Here is a 21846-nt window from a genome sequence, read left to right on the forward strand (position 1 = left end):
ATATATGGAATATAAAAAATAACACAAATGAATCTATCTACAAAACAGAAACAGACTCACAGACACAGAAAACAAACTAATGGTTACCAAAGAAAGGAGGAAGGAGTCCGTCCGGGATCAACGGATACAAACTATAAAATGTAAAATAAACAGAAATCTCCCTGGTGGCTCAGACAATAAAGAATCTGGTTGCGATGCAGAAGAGCCAGGTTTGATTCCTGGGGGAAGATCCCCGGAGAAGGAAATGGCAACCCACTTCAGCATTCTTGCCTGGAATTCCATGGACAGAGTAGCCTGGGGAGCCACAGTTCATGTGTCACAAAGAGTCCGATCCGGCTGAATGACTAACACCTTCACTTTCAAACATGAAATAAACAACAAGGATTTACTATATAGCACTTAGGAATTACATTCATTGTGTTATAATAACCTACAATGGAATATAATCTAAAAAAACTTAATCATTTTGCTGTATACCTGAAACTAGCAGAGTATTATAAATAAACTATACTTCGACAGAAAAGAAAGAAAGATTCCAACTCTATACTTCTTCCCTTATGGTTTGAGGCCTCACCAGGCCCAAGGTGAGATACTAGAGAGTAGAAACCTATGTTTTCAATAAAAGTTGAAATATCAATTAATGTATCATGTTGCACTTTCTGATTTCTGGTTCAAGACTGGCTCTGCAGTTTAAAATGACTCTAGATCATTTAATTACCTGACATTAATCAGGAAAGCCAGGAGACTGCCCAAAGTTTAAACAAGGGCAGGGGGAAGTTTCCCCCCCATGGAGTAAAATCAAATGGGAGAGGGTGAGACGAGAGGAAAGGAGCATAAATTTAACCACAGAGGGGGGAGAAGCAAAGTTAAACATGCTAAGCTGATTCTGCAACTCTTCTGGATATATTAGATAACTGAGCAAATCAATACATGTGTTGAGGTGGGAGCCAGGCTTCTCACCATTGAATAAGGAACATGTGAATACGGAATGAGGAAAAGCTGGAAACAACCCAGGGTAGAGCAACAGAAATTGGAGGTATTGGGAGGAACTTGTTACTTCTAAAACATGTATATGAATGTCTGTGTGTGCACAGGGTTGTCTGTATGCACTATATGTGTGTATGCAGATTTGCATGTACATATTGTGAGTACATGTATATGTTTCCAAGTTCTCTCTAAAAGGATCAGAACTACAGACAATGAATGCTACATGTCTAGCACCGAAATCTTGGTCTCTAGTACCATTCCCCATGAAACAGGGACCAGCACTCTTCAGAAAAATGGCTGGTTCCAAGACTGGGGTCCAGATAAGCCTGGAGCAGCTTATGACAGAAAGAGGAATAATAGTAATAAACAATGGGACCTATAACAAGCACAAAAGCTGCTCCTGCTGATGAATTCTGGACAAAACTTGAGCAAAAACCTTAAGAATAGTAATGAATTACTAACCACTGGAAAAGATGTAAAGAATTTATGAGTTCATACCTATAAAAGATAAATAAATGAGAGAGAAGGCAGGGCAGCTGCTGACAACAGCATGTCAAGTGTCAAATGCGGAGGAGTTCTGGAGTTGGAATCACCAAGGGAAACAAGTGAGTCCAGCAAGAATCACCACTGGCTACTAAATCTGGGTCCCAGGTAGACTTTGATGAGGAAGAGGATGTCTTCATGGTCCAAAGTGTCTTCTCACAGATTATTCATTGCAAGGGACAAAGCAGTTATTATAGAGTGAAGAAATCAGACCACACTTCATCTGGGGGATCAGAATTAGTATCATCAGTGAGAGATAAATGGGCATTGCATGCCTCCCAGTGCAAGCCTCTGAGGACATGACTTCACCCAAGTCGCACTGTGGCTCAGAACTTGTAACCTAAAACTAATCTCAAGGAGTGAGACATGTTCTATTAAAAACAATGCAGGGAGATGAATTCTTCAGAAATGTCAGGGCCCTCAAAGACAAAGGAAGGCTGAGGTAATGGTCCAGATTACAGACAAAAAGACATGGCAACTAACTGTGATCCTAACTCTGAACCAATCCCCCGGTAAATCAGGGAAAATGTTCTAAAGGACATTACTGTATCAACTGACAAACTTGGGACACAACACAAATTTGGGTAGATTAGATACAGTAGTGTATCCATGCTAAAATAATACTACAATAATAACTGTAATTGGATAAGATAATATCTCTATTCTTAAGAAATAAGAACACTGAAGTATTTATCTAGGAATAAAGGGCAGTGACATATCTAACTTTCCTGCAGATGGTACATGTTAACAGGAAGAAAATATAAGTAAAGGGTATAGGGCTGTTCTTTATATTACTTTTATATTTGCAACTTTTCTGTGAATTTAAAATTATTTCCAAATGAAAAGCTAAAACAGATGAACTATGGTGTGCTGCTTTGGCATTTGAGATTTTTGGTTTGAATTTCAGTTCATAAATGCCTGGAATTCTCATATTTGTGACAACTATTGGAGAGACCTATAGATCTAGAAGAAAGGGAGTGACACTTTGCAAAAGGGCTTCTGTCTAGCTATCAAGTGCAGAAATGCCCGCATCACCTACCTGGGAGTAACCTGCCCTCTCTGGGCCAAATCAATGCAAAAGTTTGTCATACAGCAGGTCTTGAACTACTAAGGTCTGACTTACTTATAAATACAGGCTCCCCTTTTTTTTTTATTACCCCAGACTTTTGTTTAATGAAAGTACTTCTTTATTCTTAATGCTTTCTTTTTATGTGTATTTAAAACATATTCCAACATCAAGAGTGCGGGTTATTTAATGGCAAAAACTTACCAAGGTTCATAACCCCTCTTAGAAAGAAGTTCTTCCATTTTTAATTATGGCAAAACACCAAGAAACAATTTTAGGTCACAGACATTCACACATAGAATTCTAATCATGAAAGCAGTGGGTGGCTTCCCTGCCTGCCTGGTGATGCTAAAAAAAAAAGACCCTTATGAGTCCCATCAATCAGGGAGTAAAATCATTTTGGCTCTCATTATAGTTATATGGAGGAAATATTTTTATGTTTTAATTTAAAGATATGGCTTCAAATAGCAAAGGGCTCAGCTAATATCCTGAAACAGGATTCTCCAACCTTGCAGATTTGTATGGGGAATGGCTTGCAGCTGACTTTCTAAATAGAAGGCTGCATAATTAATAATACCCCACTAGATATCAGCTGAGCAGGAATGAGTCTAGCGGTAAGATTAAAATAAAATATTAATGAAATTGACTTCGGGACAGTCAATAATCAGTAATCAAAACCAACTGCGCCACAGTGCGCGAGGCCTATTTAATTTGCAGTTTTACTCAGCACCGCATCCAGGACCACCGGGGGCTGCTTGAGTTGCTTTACGGGGCTGAGGTAACAAGACTTAGCCATTACTAACAGGCTTTTTGCAGCTGCCAAAGAACTCGGGGTCAGAGATCGGGTCCATGAGGTAGGAGCGAATGATATTAGCCCGTAAACCTTTCGGAGCTTCATTGGTCATTTTCACTCCATTCTGCAGCACAGACACAGGGAAATTTGGAGATGGGTAGCTTGTCAGCCAAATTCGGAAATCTGGGTGCGTTGTTTCTACGCTTAACTCCTGCAACAAGAACAAAAAATCAGATACATAAGATACATAAAATGGAAGGAAAATCTCTGGATCATGTGAACCAGAAGTGGGAGGAAATGGTTGTACAAAATAGGGCTTACTGCTGCAATTTAAGGCAAAAGCCTTAAAATCTAACACTGCCACGGAAAGGACATACTTCACTGGGAAGGCCAAGAGGATTGCCCCTCTCCCTGATACAATTAAAACACATGACCATAAAGTTTACAAAGGCATTACATAATTCAGAGCTGGCCATGACAAAGACTAAGACATTCCAAAAAATTGTGTATCTTCACTGCTGTTGCCGAAATATTTATAGAAATACTTCTCTGCCCCAGAGCCATATTAAGAATGATGTCTTCTTGCTGTAGCTAAGCTGTGAGAATAAGCCACGCCCTCAGATAAACCAATGTTAAGCCAAGTGGGGATGAACAAAACGGGGGAGGTTTGAAAGGCAAGAAGAACTGGTGTGTCCTGAAGCACTAAACCATATCACTATTAGCGATACTTGTTTGTGGGGACAGTAAGATCTGCTAGGAGGATAAAGGATGATGGAACATTCATGACTGTTGTGAAGGCAGTATCAGGCCTTAGAATAACAACGCCGGGCTTCCCCTCTCTCCTGTTCCACTAACTCCTCCCAACTGTCCATGTCAGTCATATCTGTGCTTTTTAAATTGCAAATCTTTATCAGTAAAAAAGAAATGTGAGCACTCATATGGTAAAGGGGTGGGTGGGGGGTTGGAAGGATGCTTACGGACACACATTTTTATGAACAGTGAAGGTGCCATTCTTTTCTCCCACTGTCGGGCCTATGCCTGGTGACTTAGGTAGCATGACTCATGGGACTTCGGGTCAATTTCACTATTCATTGGAGGCAGCTCTTGTCTCTTGGATTGATTCTCTAATGGGTATATGATATGATATGACAGGCCAAGAGGACAGCCTAGAGACAGAGGAATTGTGAGGAAACAGACACAAATATAAGGCCTGTAATATAAGGCCCAAAGCATGAGAAGATGTTAGTAAGGCGAAATATACTAAAGGACAGTTTGGAGGCCTACATTCTTGAGAAAGCATGTTCTCTCAATGAAAGTGAAAAAAGGCCAAGTGGCTGGAGCACAGAAGTCAAGACAGAAATGCCTGAGAAGCAGGCAATGCTCAGATGAAGAAACCATGACGGGGGCATGAACACTGTCTTCACACAATGGAAAGCCATGGAAAGGCTCTAAGCAGTGAAGAGCCTACTTTATTCATTCACAAGTTCAGTAATTATTCATTCACAAGTTCAGCAATTATTCACTGATTATGTCCCATGAGCCAGGCATTATTCAAGGTGCTAGAGGTAAACCAGGGAACAAAACAGTGCATGCTTACATTCTAGTGGGAGACAGACAAAGCGAAGTGGTGACAAGTGGCATGAAGACCACCACAGTCTGCTCCTTAGTGCCGGGGGGATGTCTGGATAATGCCAGCTCTGTCAGTTTAGGAGCCTGTGAGACTGTAGCTGAGGACAGGGCTAGAGTCATGGGTAATTATCTGGACACATTTTTCTCTGTTGAAACCAAGGGCCAGGTTTTCTGTTTACTCAGCTGAGCTACATGGGGTTTTCTTCCTGGAATCTCTGACCACAGAGATAGGGAAGTACCATGACCCACTGCAACAAGGGTGGGAGGACTGCTCTTCTGGTTTCAGATTCAGCCTTTGTGGCAGTGACAGGCTGAGTGGGCGAGAAGTAAATTTCAGAGAAGTTACACCCTGAAGCCTTCCGATTTAGAGGGGCCACATGAATTTCCCCCAAAAAGCCCTTTTCATTGTTCTTGGTCCACTGCTGTAAAAAGCAAATTGCTTTCTATTTACCCTGTGATTTATTCTCATCTTTGAGGCTGTGCCTCCGGATCAAGGATATTTCTGACCCATGGGATGAGAACTTGCCCTTAGTAGGAGGGACTGGGCAAGGCCCGGCCACTAGCTGTCCTCCAGCTCCCAGTGTGAGCCCACCTCCCCTAAAGTCCAGCCAGGCCACTAAACCTGCAACCTGCAAATCACAGGACAGGAGTGGAGTTACTTAGATGGTATGTGCATCACTCACTACACCAGGGGACTACCGTCTCATCAAAATAAGCCTGAATTTTTACCTCGCAAATTTTCTCAAGGGTTGGCATCCAAGAGGTGGCAAGATGACAATTCTGAAGAACAACCCACGTGCCTTCTTTGACAGCTTTTTCTAACATCTTCATGGCTATGGGACCTTGGCCTTGACCAAGAGATAAAGAGCTAAGTTTTGCTCCTCCATATCCCTGCATGAGGATAGTGAAAATGTCATTTAAAATCAAATTTTGAAGAAGAATCAATATTATCATTACAGGAAATGTTCATATTAAATACATTAAAATTTAATCATGCTGCATCCCTCAGAGCTCCCAAGCACACACAACTCTAGAAAACTTTTCCTGATCCAGAAGCCAATAAACAGATACAATGCAAGCCAGTTCATGAAAGAAACAGTCATGGCAATAAATGAAACATCCTGTAGGGTCTTTGACTGTTGAGATAAGAGGCAGGAAAAAGTTAAACAGACTTTTAATATGAGGAGATGAACAAGCCCTGCTATCATGCAGCAGCTCCTAAAATTCAAAGCTGAAAACTATGAATAAAGAGATGAACTTACCCCAGTCTCCTCCAAATCTTTGAATAATTGTATCTTAACTAATTTGGTTACTGCATAAAGTTCACGTAAAAATACCGATTAGCCTCTAATTTCCATTCAAGTTCATTTAAGGAAATCTGTGGGAATGTTTGCCTGGAATTCATTTCTCCTATATCCTTATTCATCTACACTTTGGGAGATGGTGTCTGGGACTCCCTAGTCTTTCTAGAACAATCACCATCTGAATGCCACAGAGGAAGAGTCGTTGCGTTATGGGAGCTGTAGAGGAGAATGCCCTGTCCAAATAGCCACAGTTTATTGACACAAGCAGGCAGAAGCGGCTGAAAACAATAGAGTTTTAAAGTACCTGATCATCAGCAAATTTCAGAAGGGCAGCCATGGGATCTGCTCCAGGAGAGAGTACGAATATCAGGGGTGCGCAGCAGTTACTGTCTGCAAATGCCTTGGATAGATCAAATGGGGGTGGTTCAATGAATGCACGCCCCAATCTGTTGGTTATAAATTCTTGCAGCATTGGAATAACCTAGAAAGGGACAAGAAAGGATTTGAAGGAATATTTGAAATCTGCCTAAAACCTTAAAAACTTCACATTCAAAGGTATTTTATAACAAAGGACTCTGTGTATTTGTAAACATTGATACAGAGTCAAAGGCACAGCTGTCTTTTAGATGGAAAGTATACATTATTTAAACAATAAAAGGTGGGACATTATTCAAACAATAAAAGGTGGGTGGTGACACCAGAGTCCAAAGGCATTTTTCTTCCCTTAATTAGTATTCAACATACCCTGGATGAAGAATATAAAAAACCTTAATTCTTTACTTAATTTTTAAGTAAAACTTGACTATGTTTCAAAGTCCACAACTCAAAAGTAGATTCTAGTGTGATTTATACTATCCTATGCCAAGAAAGAATGATGTAGCTGAAAAAACAAAGAAGAGGAAAAGCACTGTGAAAGAGAAGGCATACTTTCAAAAAAGAGGCAAAACTATGTCGTATAAACTTTCTGACAACATGCTTGTGCATTTCCTGGGAATATGCTTAAGAAAGAAAAGAACTTTGGGGCTTGTGTGTCCCTTTCGCAGTGATGTGGAAGTAGACTTGCAGTAAGCAGTATGGCTGATGTACAGCTTCAGGAATATCATTCTTTCTTTCTGATGAAGAGTCCACACCTGGCATCTCTGGGCAATGGCTCAGGTGTGAGCCAAGCAAGTTGTAAGTATAAGTTTAATAAACCTGTATCCATGTATTTAGCTTAACAAATTATGTAAACATATCCAAGAAGACTCTTAAGAGTCCCATGGACCGCAAGGAGATCCAACCAGTCCATCCTAAAGGAAATCAGTCCTGAATATTCATTGGAAGGACTGATGCTGAAGCTGAAGCTCCACTCCAATACTTTGGCCACCTGATGCAAAGAACTGACTCACTGCAAAAGACCTGATACTGGGAAACACTGAAGGCAGAGGATAAGGGGATGACAGAGGATGAGATGGTTGGATGGCATCACCAACTAGATGGACATGAGTTTGAGAAAGCTCTGGAAGTTGGTGATGGACAGGGAAGCCTGGTGTGCTGCAGTCCATGGGGTCACAGAGAGTTGGACATAACTGAGCAACTGAAATGAACTGATCTCATGAAGAGAAGTAATGAAATGACAAGAACAAGAATTTCTTTAAAGCTTCAGAATCACTCCAACTGGACACCTGCTCATATTCAAGGATAGAATTGTGTGTATACACAACACTCCAAATTAGAAGACGAATTCCACCATCCTGTAACTCTTCTGAACTTAAAGAGAATTGCAGGAGCAATTCACAGATACCAAGAACCTCAGAAAGGTGGTCTTCTCTAAAGAAAGTTACAAATATCTCTAAACTTTAATAGTGCGTTCTCAGAACATCTATTCACACAAGATTTGTAAGTAAAACTCACTAACAAGTCACAATACCTTAAAAACAGTGTCGGTCCTGATGTCGATATATGTGTAGGTAGAGGTGTGTATTGAGAAAGAGGGAGAGAGGGAAAGAGAGACTGAGTGTGTGAGGGTGGGGAGCCAAGAAACAGTGAAGGAATATCTTTACTTAAGTGTTTTTACTGTCTCCACAATAGATTCATTCAAACATGGGAGGGTATGAATAACCAAGACACGGAACCAGCCTAAACGTCCCCTGACAGATGAATGGATAAAGAGGACGTGGCCCGTACCCACCCAGAACTGTCACAGCACTGTCACTCAGCTATGCTCTTGCTGTGGTTCAGTTGCTAAGTCGTGTTGGACTCTCTGCAACCCCACCAACTGTAGCACATCAGGCTTCTCTGTCCTTCACTATCTCCCTGAGTTTGCTCAAACTCATGTCCATTGAGTCAGCGACACCATCTAATCATCTCATCCTCTGTCGCCCCCTTATCCTCTTGCCCTCAATGTTCCCCAGCATCAGGGTCTTTTCCAATGAGTCAGCTCTTTGCCTCAGGAGGCCAAAGTATCAGAGCTTCAGCTTCAGCATCAGTCCTTCCAATGAATATTCAGGACTGATTTCCTTTAGGATGGACTGGTTGGATCTCCTTGCAGTCCAAGGGACTCTCAAGAGTCTTCTCCAACACCACAGTTTGAAAGCATCAATTCTTTGGCACTCAGCCTTCTTTACTGTCAAACTCTCACATCCATACATTACTGGAAAAACCATAGCTCTGACTATATGGACCTTTGTCGGCAAAGTGATGCCTCTGCTTTTTAAAACACTGTCTAGGTTTGACATAGCTATTCTTCCAAGGAGCAAGTGTCTTTTAATTTCATGGCTGCAGTCACCATCTGCATTGATTTTGGAGCCCCCCAAAATGAAATCTGACACTGTTTCAAAATTTCCCCCTTCTATTTGCCATGAAGTGGTAGGACCAGCTATGTTCCAATACGAAATTAAAACTTTTCAAAAAGATGTGGTACATATGTACAATGGAATATTATTCAGCTATAAAAAAGAATGGAGTAATGCCAACTGCAGCAACATGGAGGAGCCAGAGATCATCACACTAAGTGAAGTCAGAGAAAGGCAAATATCACATGCTATCACTTACATGTGAAATCTGAAATACGATACAAGTAAACTTATTTACAAAACAGAAACAGACTCACAAACATACCAAACAATGCTATGGTTATCCAAGAGGAAAGGAGGTGAGGGAGGGGTAAATTAGTTTGGGATTAGCTGATACACACTACTGTATATAAAACAGACAAACAACGAAATCCTACTCTATACCACAGGGAACTATAGTCAGTACCTAACAATAAACCATAATGAAAAAGAGTCTGAAAATGAATATATATATATATATATATGTATAACTGTATCACTTTGGTGTACACCAAAAATTAATGCAATACTCTGAGTCAACTGTACATCAATAAAAAATTTAAAACTATGGAAAGGTATAGAAGAGTAATAACAAATGTGTAAATGCCACAATGGCACAGATATACCTAAGGAGATTACTCATATATTGTTCCTGTACAATAAAAATCTACTGAGTGAATGAATAAATTAGGATGTCCTCATTTATGAAGGTGGGACTCTAATTATAGAAATTCTAAATAAATATCCAGTTCAGTTCAGTCGCTCAGTTGTGTACAGTTCTTTGCGACCCCATGAATCACAGCACGCCAGGCCTCCCTGTCCATCACCAATTCCTGGAGTCCACCCAAACCCATGTCCATTGAATTGGTGATGCCATCCAACCATCTCATCTTCTGTCTTCCCCTTCTCCTCCTGCCCTCAATCTTTCCCAGTGTCAGGGTCTTTTCCAATGAGTCAACTCTTCGCATCAGGGGGCCAAAGTACTGGAGCTTCAGCTTCAGCATCAGTCCTTCCAATGAACACCCAGGACTGATCTCCTTTAGGATGGACTGGTTGGATCTCCTTGCAGTACAAGGGACTCTCAAAAGTCTTCTCCAACACCACAGTTCAAAAGCGTCAATTCTTTGGCACTCAGCTTTCTTTATAGTCCAATTCTCACATCCATACATGACTGCTAGAAAAACCATAGCTTTGACTAGATGGACCTTTGTTGGCAAAGTAATGTCTCTGCTTTTTAATATGCTGTCTAGGTTGGTCATAACTTTCCTTCCAAGGAGTAAGCGTCTTTTAATTTCATGGTTGCAATCACCATCTGCAGTGATTTTGGAGCCCAAAAAATAAAGTCAGCCACTGTTTCCACTGTTTCCCCATCTATTTGCCATGAAGTGATGGGACCAGATGCCATGATCTTCATTTTCTGAATGTTGAGTTTTAAGCCAACTTTTTCACTCTCCTCTTTCACTTTCATCAAGAGGCCCTTTAGTTCTTCTTCACTTTCTGCCATAAGGGTGGTGTCATCTGCATATCTGAGATTATTGATATTTCTCCCGGCAATCTTGATTCCAGCTTGTGCTTCCTCCAGCCAGCATTTCTCATGATGTACTCTGCATATAAGTTAAATAAGCAGGGTGACAATATACAGCCTTGACATACTCCTTTTCCTATTTGGAACCAGTCTGTTGTTCCATGTCCAGTTCTAACAGTTGCTTCCTGAACTGCATACAGATTTCTTCACCTATGCATAAAGTTTCATTTCCAGGGAAATTATTTCATGTTTCAGCTATTTTGAATGGGAACAGATATCAGGCTGATGGTAGAAAACTGAAAACGTCCTCACTTCCTGTCTGAGACCTTGTCCTTGCCCTTTTCCCTAGTATTCTTTTCCTATGGCTGTCTTTTCTCCCTGGGTTAAGAACAATAACAATTAACAAAGAAAAACAAAATAGTTTTTAATAACCTCTCTCCTCTCAAGGCTAACCTCTTCACTAAATTATAATTTTACAAACAAATCGAAAGCACATGGCTTTTAAGTACATGGTTTCACTTTTAGGAAGTCTGAGCTCTGAGTGGTTCAGGCCGGGGGTCATTCACTGCTTTTGTGCAAACATGGCAGATGGGAAGTGAGTCTTCTGGTAGTACAGGAAGACTCAGTGAGGGGTGCTCACATGATAATTCTCATTGTTTCATTTTTAACATTAAAACTGATAAGATCATAGAAATTGTGGACTTGTAGACACAGTGGGAGAAGGAGAGGACGGGACGAATTGAGAGAGTAGCATTGACATGTATACACGACCACATGTGAAACAGCTAGCTAGCGGGAAGCTGCCGTGTGACACAGAGGATTCAGGTTGGTGTTCTGTGATGACCTGGGGCGGGGTGGGAGGCAGGGAGGCTCAAGACGGGGACTGTATGACACTTACAGCGGACTCCCGCTGCTGTAAGCAAAAAGCAACGCAACATTGTAAAGCGGTTGTGCGTGCGTGTGTTAGTCGTTCAGTTGTGTTCAGCTCTTTGTGAGCCCATGGACCGTAGCCTGCCAGGCTCTTCTGTCCATGGAATTTTCTCCTCCAATTAAAAAAATTAAAACACAATAGTCAACACAAAAATTAAAAAACAAAAACAAAAAACAACTGAATGAGACCAACTTGTTCCCAAGACAAAACAGTAACTTCTGAGGTAAGTGAAACTGCAAGCTATTCAATTTGGAAGGTGATGGAATTGGATTTGCTTCTGCAATCTGATTATGCAAGCGTAAGAACTATAAAATGAAATCTGTCAGGAACAAAAATTACAGACTAATTTAGGCCCCCATCTTCCCAAAGGCAGAAAAGAAGTTTGTGGTCTTCTATGTATGCTTTTCTGTGTCTTGCAAGTTCCTACAGGATTTATCTGAGGTTAGAGAAACATATTAGCTTATACTTGACAAGTTTCTTATTAAAAGCTGTTTAATTTGCTTTTTGTTTACAGTCCAGAAGGAGAAAACTGTGGCCAGAAGCTCTTCATTTTGTAAATGGGCTCAAAACATTCCATACCTCAGTATTTATACATCTGATATGCTTTTGTCAATAAAACACTATAAACTATTGAAATCTAAGGAAAGTGCAAACATTTCATTTTTCCTACTGGTGGTTTAGTGAACATCTTTTACATTTTTCCAAACCACAGCATTAGAGAACATAGCATTTGTGACTTCTTACCGCGGGATGGAGTTGGCTTTGAAGGGAGAGCAGTGGAAAGGAGACAGAAAAAAACTATGGTGACAAATAATATATACTTTATATTAGAGATCAAACAATTATGGATTTTCCTAGTGGAGATATATATCTCATGACTTAGAGATAGCAAAGAAATAAAATCTATTTATGTAGTACTAGCCCAATTGTCAGCCTTATATAGCACTATTCCTTTCTCTGGCATGCTAATACCATTTTGCTTTGGAAACTTATTCTCTTCAAAGCATAATACTGTAGTCATATATCATTTTTAAATACATAGGTTCCAAAATCAGTGATTTATGACTAGGAATTAAAGAACCTGTAAACAGCAAGATTGAAGGGTTTGAGGTTGCAAGTAATAAAAGAGCATACTAATAATTATTTCTATATTAAGGATTGCAGGTATGATGGCATAGACAATGGCAACTAGTTTCTTTACCACCTGACCTGTGAAAGATGTCCAAAAAGTGTTAGTCATTCAGTCATGTCGGACTCTTTTGTGACCCCATGAACAGTAGCCCTCCATGCACCTCTGTCCATGGGATTTCCCAGGCAAGAATACTGCAGTCGGCAGCCATTCCCTTCTCCAGGAGATCTTCCCAACCCAGGTCTCTTGCATTGCAGGTGGGTTCTTTACCATCTGAGCCACCAGGGAAATCCGATAATTATCTATATATTAAGGATTATAGGTGTGATAGTACAGGTAATGGTAACTAGTTAACAGGACAAATTGAACTATGCTATAGTAGCAAACGACTTCAAGATATCAGTGGCTTAACACAACAAAAGCTTACCATCTCAGAAGTCATCTGAGTGTCCAGGCAACAAACCCTCCCTGCTCTGACTCAGCATTCCAGCCTGTTCATGGCACTTAAATACCAACATGTGATTCCACAATTTTGATGGCAAGAGGAATATTCTGGAGAATCTCACCATGATAGCTAGATGCTTCCACCCTGACACTTTTGCTCACATTTTACTGGTCAAAACAAGGTTAATGGCCACAATGCCCCCACCTCGAGTATACACAGGAGAGAACCAGGAATACTGCTGAGAAGTATTAATGTTTACACTCTTCCACCCATGCAAAGAAAACTCTAGAGGAGATACGGAAACATATAAGAAAAAGTTAAAACACACAGTGCTAAAGCATTCTGCAGAAGAGCTAAGAGAAGTAGGAATGTAAGTTTAACCTCAACTGATTCAAAAAATGAACAAAAGCCCGTCAGTTTGAATATCTAAATTTCCCAGCTCCCTCATACTCACTTGAAAAAGAGAGTGACTAAGGAAAATAATATTTGATCTATTTGGTACTCAATGTATTTTCAGATTAAAATGTCAAATTTTTAAAAACAACCTGGGGAAAATAAATTTATAGATGAAACTGCTGCAGTTAGGAAACACCTCATTAATCACTTTTAACTAAACAATATAGAATATGATCAGAAACTTCTCTGTCAAATATTGAGGGGAGAAGTTTAATGGTACACAGAGAGCCATTTACTGTAACAGTTTTTATCTTAGAAAACAAAGTAAAAAATCTTTGAAAATTAAAAAAAAGTTTTAAAGAAAGAAGTCATATTAGACAAGAGTTTGAACTATTTCATATTCTTTCATATTTAATATTTGCAGTGAAAACTTCTGAGGCTTAACGCTAACAGTTTCAGTGAAGATTCATTTTTAAAAGGGCCCCCAAGGTGCAGTTTAATAATGATCTTCAACAATGGGAACTATTTCCAGCATCTAAGAGCTGGGCAGCACTATGATATTCAGGGGCCCTCGGCACATTGCGGACCCCCTCTTCCATCGATAAACAGAAAACAATGTATTTTGCAACTGTTTTTGTAAAATTAAAATACAGCAGACTGGTTTATTTTCCCATTTTAACAGAAATTAAAGCACTTTCATGAACTCCTAAGAGTACCATGGACCCGAGGTCCTATGCTTAATGGATACTTTGGCCCTGGCTAAGGCCACACTGCCATTTCAAGAAAGAATGACATGTGTTCATCGAACAGACCCTGACTTACAGAGCAAAGAATGCCTCTACCTTGTATTATCACTGATGTGTAAAATTAAAAAAAAACACTGTCTTCATCATACAAGTGTTGCTTTTTCTATTGCTGTTCGAATGGAAGTATTATCTTATATCCTTAGCAACTCAAATTGTGAATACAATAAATTTTGGAGTAATTATGTATACTTTTACTCAAGTAGTAACAGTGGACAATCAGAATATATTTTCAGTTTTTCTTCCAACATTCCCAATGTCTATCGTTCCTCAGAGTTATGTGGTTATCTCTGTGGATATGGGTCTTTACACTTGAGTGAATAGTTTGTTTTTTTAAATAGAGTTTAATAATACAAATGAGGATATCAATGAGTACTCTCATTTGTTGATATGACAGGTCAGCTGATTCGCTGGTTATATAATTTACTACTTAAAGAAATGAAAATTAATAGTGCTGACATTTTCCTTTGTGGTGAGCGATGATGAACATCTTAAAAACAATATTCTACTAGCTTTCCAAAAGCCAATAAAGAACCATGTACAGGATAGCATTTGAGGAACCAGAAGGTGTAGTAAATCAGCTTCATGTAAACAACACTGACCAATTTCATCAAAACAGTGAGAACAAAAATGCAAAGGAAGTAGATTGTCCATTCCCTTCTCCAGAGATAAAAGGAAGAGCTGTGACATAAATAAACTGGTAAACATAATCTGGTGAGTTACTAATTTAGTGCAGTTACAATAAATACACACTTTTTAAAAAATGACTGCATTAGAGGGAATTGGGGTTATTTCTTGCAGCTGTTTACCACCCCACCCCCAATGATTACATAAGGAAACACATGTTTGGCTGGCATGTGGAGCTAGGAAGGTCTGGAATTCACTGAGCCGCTTCCAAAGACAGCATTTACCTTGTCCGGCCTCAAGCAACGAATGATAAGCATCCTTTGAAACTCACTTGCTTTATCTTCCCAATAGTCAGGAAAAACCTCATGATGTGGTTCCTAAAATGACAGTGGATATAATTCAATATTATTTGGAAGACTTAATAAAAAGCCAAAACCCCAGTATTTTGACTTTTAAATTAAGTTTAAAGAAAACATAAAATAATTAAGTGAAATTAAGAATACTAATGTAAATTTATTATGTTGGGGCAAAGCTATGAAATAAGAAATAAAAAGAAAATTTTAACTGCCACATAAAACCAAAACTAAGACATGAAATAAGTAGGTTAGTGTCAATATGAACGTTAATCAATAGCACAAATGTTCCCTATTACTACAATAAATGTGCATTAGGAGATCTTTTCCCATTATTTCTCCAAAGGCATTTCAAAAACCTGCCAACTAACTACTCTCATTATCTATTTACAAAAATAAACATTTATTGCAAACAAAGAAGGCTATGCATTACTTTTATTTTGATAAAATTTTGATATCTTTTCAAGAAAGGAATATTTGAGAATGTGTATAGTAAAGAAGGGGCTTCCCAGGCGGCACAGTGGTAAACAATCTGCCTGCCAATACAGGAGACTCAAGAGACTCAGGTTGGATCCCTGGGTTAGGAAGATTCCCTGGAGTAGGAAATAGGAACTTGTTCCAGTATTCCTGCCTAGAAAATTTCAAGGACAGATGAGCCTGGCAGGCTCGCATGAGTCTCAGAGTTGGACGCGACTGAGCGCATGCATGTTCCTTCCCCTTCCCCCACTACACACATAATGTAAAGAAGAAGCCAAAGAATGTTATTAAATATATGCAAGAAGAGATGTATCAAGATCCCAGTAGGAAGAATGGGAAAAGAAGACACTTGCATCTTTGAAACAGCTGGGAAGGCTATGGGTATCTCAGGTCAGAAATCTTCATGCTTCAGCATAGGGAAATTTCTATTTAGACTCAACTACATAACAAAAACATATTTGCCTCTGGAAAAAGTACTTTTATTATTAACAAGGATCAATCCAAAAGAGATTCAAACCAAAATATTTAAATTCATGTGCAGACACACTCTATCATGTATAGTACAATAAAGAGGTCACCAAAGTGTTCTCTACGCATCCTGCTTTTTTCTCCCTCCAACCCCCACCCCCAAATAGAGCTGTTGCATGTTAAGCCCAAGAAAAGCAAAATGTCAAAAAAAAGTAGAAACACTAGAAAAAATTAACTGGGAATCACAATGTTAGCCCTTGTGCTAAGGAAAAAGTGAAGGAAGGCAGCAATTTGTTTATATTCCAGAAGGGAAACTGAGCATCATGGTATATGTTAGCTATAGTAATCTCCAACTAATAAGATCAGGTCTCATGAAAATTATTTGAGAACTATTATTTTTTCCCTCTCATCAAATGACAAAAATATTTATTAGTTTGTGCCCTGTGTTCAGAATATCCAAACAAAACCTATTCTATAAAATTTTAAGTCATCTGCCATTATGACTGCCAAAGTTTACGTTGATAATAAAAATCTGGCCTGGAAATCCAAAAAGAGTACTTTTAAGGACCATGCAACTTTTTTGCATCTTTACAGATTCCAAGGTATTTGAAGAGAAGTGCAAGCGGAACCAATTAGAAAGTGGGGATAGCCTAATTGAGACATTATATTTGACCAGCTGTTTAATGCTTACTTACAGACAAGAATAAATTATTTGACATTATTTTTTCCATTTAAAAACTGTGAAACAAGCAAGAGAGTTAAAAACATACCAAACTGTCATATACTTTTTTCCATCCATCCTTTAAGCGCATGAACTCTCTACGAATGTTTTTGAAGGCAGACAAATCATCCAGTCGACATATTTCATCCCAAGATTTTTGAGGAAGCCATGTACAAGGGTTAGCATGAGGATTATCCAGGCCAATGCCACCAGTTAACAGAAACCTCCACTCAGCTTTATTAATCTTTGGAAAACAAAGTAGCATGAAGAGTCAGAAATGAGTTCACCATATACACAGATAACTTACAACCATTTTAAAAAATTGATTGATTTTCAAGTTTCAAATATCCCCCCATAAAATTTTAGTTATTGGTATAGGTCAGTATTGATTCATAAGAAATCAATGTATTCATTATAACCAGTTTTCAAAATAGTTCCATTTTAGAGAGCTATTTATTAGATACTAGAGAGCTACTTGTTGATAATTTTCCTTCAGAATTTCTGATCTAAACATGGAAATCTGAATTTTATTCTTTTTTAATATATGTCTTCCAAAATGACCATGAAGAGTTTTATTGTCTGTAAAAGTTGTGGGAAGGCAGAAAGCCATACACCTGCCACATTTTCAATTATTTTCTATAAAATATGATGAGTTACTGCTATGAAATTTTTGCAAGAAATACTAAAATAAATGTTTCTTCAGAATTTAGCTAATACATTGCCATATGAAATTAATAAAGCTTAAACACATGTGTATAAAATAATGAATTTATACACCTCTCTTCCATTCTTAAAGTGCTTCCCATATTTTAAGAAAACAGATTTGAAACATAGCTAAAATTAATGGAATGGTATTGTTAAACCCAATGGTTAGATTTGACAAACTTGCAAAAGTTCCTAAAAACATTACCATTTATATCATTAATTGGGGTACATATATCAATACATTTGAGAAGTTTATATGCATCCTTATATATGAGATTCTGATAGAAACTATTTTAAGCTAAAACATACAAAACTTTAAGTAGTAATAGGTACACAAGGAACTCTGCTTAATTTATTTTTCACCTCTGTGAAATTCAGTCTAGTTGTGATATCTTGCCTTCACTATAATAATTGCTATTAACAATCCTTTTATATATATTCCCACACAAATTCATAAATTAATAAATTCACATTAATATTTTCTCCCCATAAATTAAAACAGTACTGACCAATCGCTCATGTATCAGCAGATTTACAGTTAGACAAAATGAAAAGAGTAGTTTATCCTTTTCAAAGAGGGATCGGCAGATGTTAACATAAAGGGAATAAGTGAAGTGATCCTTGAGAATTTGAAGCCTAAGGGTCAACAGAAAGAAAAGTAAATTAAAAAAAAATGCATTATTCTCTCAAAAAATGCTCTTGGGAAAACCTATTATAAACCATTTAGATGTGTGTTCTAATAAACTTTCTGGTCAATTACTCCCAAACCAGATCAAGGATTCTCATTAACTGGGGGCACCAATTTGAGAGTTACACAATGTAGGAACACTTTAGTAGAACTGCATTTTTACCATCAACTGACTTTTTTTAAACAAAACTTAATCTTCCTTTTGGAAAAAAGGTCAATGCATGGTATATTAATCTATTACATTTAACAGTTTTTGGACTATTTAAAACTACAAAACATTTCTTGGGGTAAAACTGGATTTCCATATTTCATAAACTTTTACATATGTTCTATATGATATATTATAAATGAACAGACTAAAGTTAATAGTTTCTTTATTAAATTAAGTTTAGAAGAGGGCTACTCTGTTCATAAATCCATAAAAGCTAGACTAATAACATAACTTGATAAACTACATTTTTATTTACCACATAGACAAGTCATGGAAATATGAATAATCACAATATTTGCAACTAACAGCATCCTAATAAATGCTAACATGTGTGATTGGTATTCATAGTAAACTTTAACATGAGAAAACTTATTATTTTCAATGCTGATGTGTGATACAGTGTTGTAAGGTATTCATGCTCCCTCTGATGAATTTATTCATTTGAATAACCTTACAGAAAAGGAATTTATATCAGGAGTCTGAAAGAAGTGAACACATTTGTCCTAATTTGGGGATTTAGCCAAAGGAAATAATCAATGATGGTGACATTTATATTTATTACTGTGTTATTTATAATACAAAAGCAGGAGACTACTTGCAAATCCTACAATAAGAAAATTATGAAGAAAATTATGGTGCATTCATTAAAAGTATATTGTACAGCTGCTAAAAATTATATTTCAAAAGAATAATTAATAAGGGAAAATTATCTTGACAGAAGTAGAAGGGAAAGAAAAAATTCTGTGTGTGCACACAGGCATGTGTGATCTTGCATATATTTTTGAGAGCATGAGACAAAAGATTGATTTCAGTGTGGTTCCTGTAACAAAGCTATATTCTAGTTAGATTTTTGTTTCTGTATTTTTTTGCTGCAGTTATTTATTTTGCCATAATAAATTATAATGCATTAAAATGTTATAAAGACAGATGATTCCAATTATTATGGTTATTTCATAGTATATACACAGTATTTATATATTTATAATATATGTTTGGCATTTTTAAATAATTATTATGAATAGTAACTCTCAGAATACAAACACAAAAAGAGAGATTTTTATCTCTCATGAAAGAAAATTAGACGTAATTTTAGACCAATATTAAGATTCTCCAACAATTTAGTAGTCTACTGTTAACAGTCATATCCTCTCCACGCTTTTGTTATAGCTACAAACTGATCAGCGCCCAGAGACCAAGAGGTCAGCTAATTTTTTTTGTTTCTTTCTCCAGCTTTATTGAGGTATGATTGACAAGTAAAACTTGTACATATTTAACAGATTATCTGATGTTTATCAATGATTGACAAAAAAATGATTTCTATGAGAACTCTAATTTCTGAATGAGATCTTGCTTTCTCCTACTTTTTACTTTTAAAAAAAAGGAAGATTAAACGAGATTACTAGTAGAGTGTCCCTTGTGGTAGCCATTTTGGAACTCTATTTGGCAATATTTATTAAAATGGAACATATATATACTCTGTTATGATCAATTCCACTCCTGGATATGTACTTACCAGGTAAATGTACATACAAAAGCCACATACAAGAGTGTACAAGACAGCAAAAATTCGTAACAGCTCCAAACTGGAAGCTACCCAAATGTCCTCAGCAGTAGAATGAATAAAAAACTTGTGGTATAGTGAAAGGACAAATAAAAATAAAAGGCCCAATCTTCTTATACCGAAAATGTTAAGAGATTTCCCTCTCCTCTTTTTCCTTAGAGCATTTACTTTCGAAAGTTTAAAATTATAAGTACCTTCTCTTTGAAATATAGGTAGGCTTTTTCTCAACTTTACGGCCCAGGAATGTCCCTTCTGAAGATCTGAGAGCCGTTTTCATGGGCCAACTTCATGGGCTCCTGACTCTGAGCTGCCAAACTACCTCCTATCATAAAGATGAGACATTGGTTTTTCCTCCGGGTGAAGCCAGTCTGCTAAAGCCGAGGAAGTGAGATTCCTGTCTTTGTGCTCTCTTAGCAAACTGCTGATAGTGCTGCAGGTCACATTCTAGTTTAATACTTACTCAGTTAAAAACTGCTTTCTTTCTCAACTGCTTTGTGGAGAAATTTTCTGGACTGGGAGAAGATTTGCTTTTACACTTCCCCAACAATACAGGAGCATAGCGAATGCGCCCATATTTAACAATGAAAGTGAATAAACCACTTCTTTGCACTGTGCAAAACAATATAAGTTTCACAAACGCAATGTTAAGTGCAACATGTCAGATAAAAAAGAGCACAGACCACGTAATTCCATTTAAATAGCATTCTAAATTAGGCAACACACATCTCTAGCACTGAAAGTCAGGACAGTGATTACCTGGGGGGATGTGGATTATAGTGACTAGAAGGGGAAACAGAGTGGTTTCTGGGCCGTTGATAATGTCCTATGTCTTGACCTGGGTGTTAGTTACACAGATGTACTCACATAAAATTTTATTTTTCAAATGCTTCTGATTTCTGCATGTTTCTGTATGTATAGTAATAACTTCAAAGTTTTCAAATATACTTTTTAATATTTACTCTTTGGTTCCAGAATTATATTTTTAAGATCACTGTAGTCATAAATATGATTTTCATTGTTTCTAAATGAAAGAATTTTAACTAAAACTAAAAAGGCACATTTTGTTTTCTGGACTTCATTCAAATCTTACATCTAGGTAAAAGAATTTGACTTTTTATAAACTGTAAGGGGCTATATTATAGTTATGAAGAAAGAGATATCATATCTGTGAGTAAATCCTAATTTCATATAATGAGATAGTAAAGGAACCAGTAACTACTTTTAAAGTCTAAAATTGTCCAAATTTATAAAACTTATATACAAAATAGGTCTTTAAGAGAAAAAACAAGGTTTTTTTCTCTAGACTCCAACAGATTTTAAATTAATTAAAATGATAACACTCTGGTAGTCTTGTTTTAATCAAGGTAGAAATTAAGAACTGCAATGAAAAGCAGAACATCATTTACTGTGTCACCCTATGTGATTAGCTCTGTGATAAGTTCTAGATTCTAGGAATATAAAAAAAAAATTATTGCCTCAGGGAACTCAGAATCTAATGTGAAAACCAGACACACTTGTTCAAGTAAGGAACATAATGCAAATGGCTGGGAACTTTAATATGAAAGGTCACTTAAATTTCTGTTTTCTGTATTTCAGTAATCCTTGCTCACCTTGAAAATGTCAGATACTGAGAGAAATATTTTCAAATTTCATAATATAAGAGAAACTTTT

At 37.5% G+C, this 21846-nt stretch overlaps 1 protein-coding gene across 3 annotated transcripts in view; it reads right to left on the minus strand.

Moving 5' to 3' along the window:
- The window catches only part of DNAH7 (dynein axonemal heavy chain 7), a 258907-nt gene that overhangs the window by 32226 nt on the left and 204835 nt on the right, over nt 1–21846 (minus strand). For all 3 annotated transcript variants that reach the window (XM_070458472.1, XM_070458471.1, XM_070458473.1), the window contains 6 exons: nt 18225–18351; nt 17060–17254; nt 15276–15368; nt 6627–6803; nt 5748–5909; nt 3400–3600 (listed from right to left, as the gene is read on the minus strand). In XM_070458472.1, coding sequence (XP_070314573.1) covers nt 3400–3600; nt 5748–5909; nt 6627–6803; nt 15276–15368; nt 17060–17254; nt 18225–18351 — 955 coding nt within the window. The remainder of the gene's footprint in view (nt 1–3399; nt 3601–5747; nt 5910–6626; nt 6804–15275; nt 15369–17059; nt 17255–18224; nt 18352–21846) is intronic.

The sequence above is a fragment of the Odocoileus virginianus genome, chromosome 30, assembly GCF_023699985.2.
Source record: "Odocoileus virginianus isolate 20LAN1187 ecotype Illinois chromosome 30, Ovbor_1.2, whole genome shotgun sequence".
NCBI classification, from domain to species: Eukaryota; Metazoa; Chordata; class Mammalia; order Artiodactyla; family Cervidae; genus Odocoileus; species Odocoileus virginianus.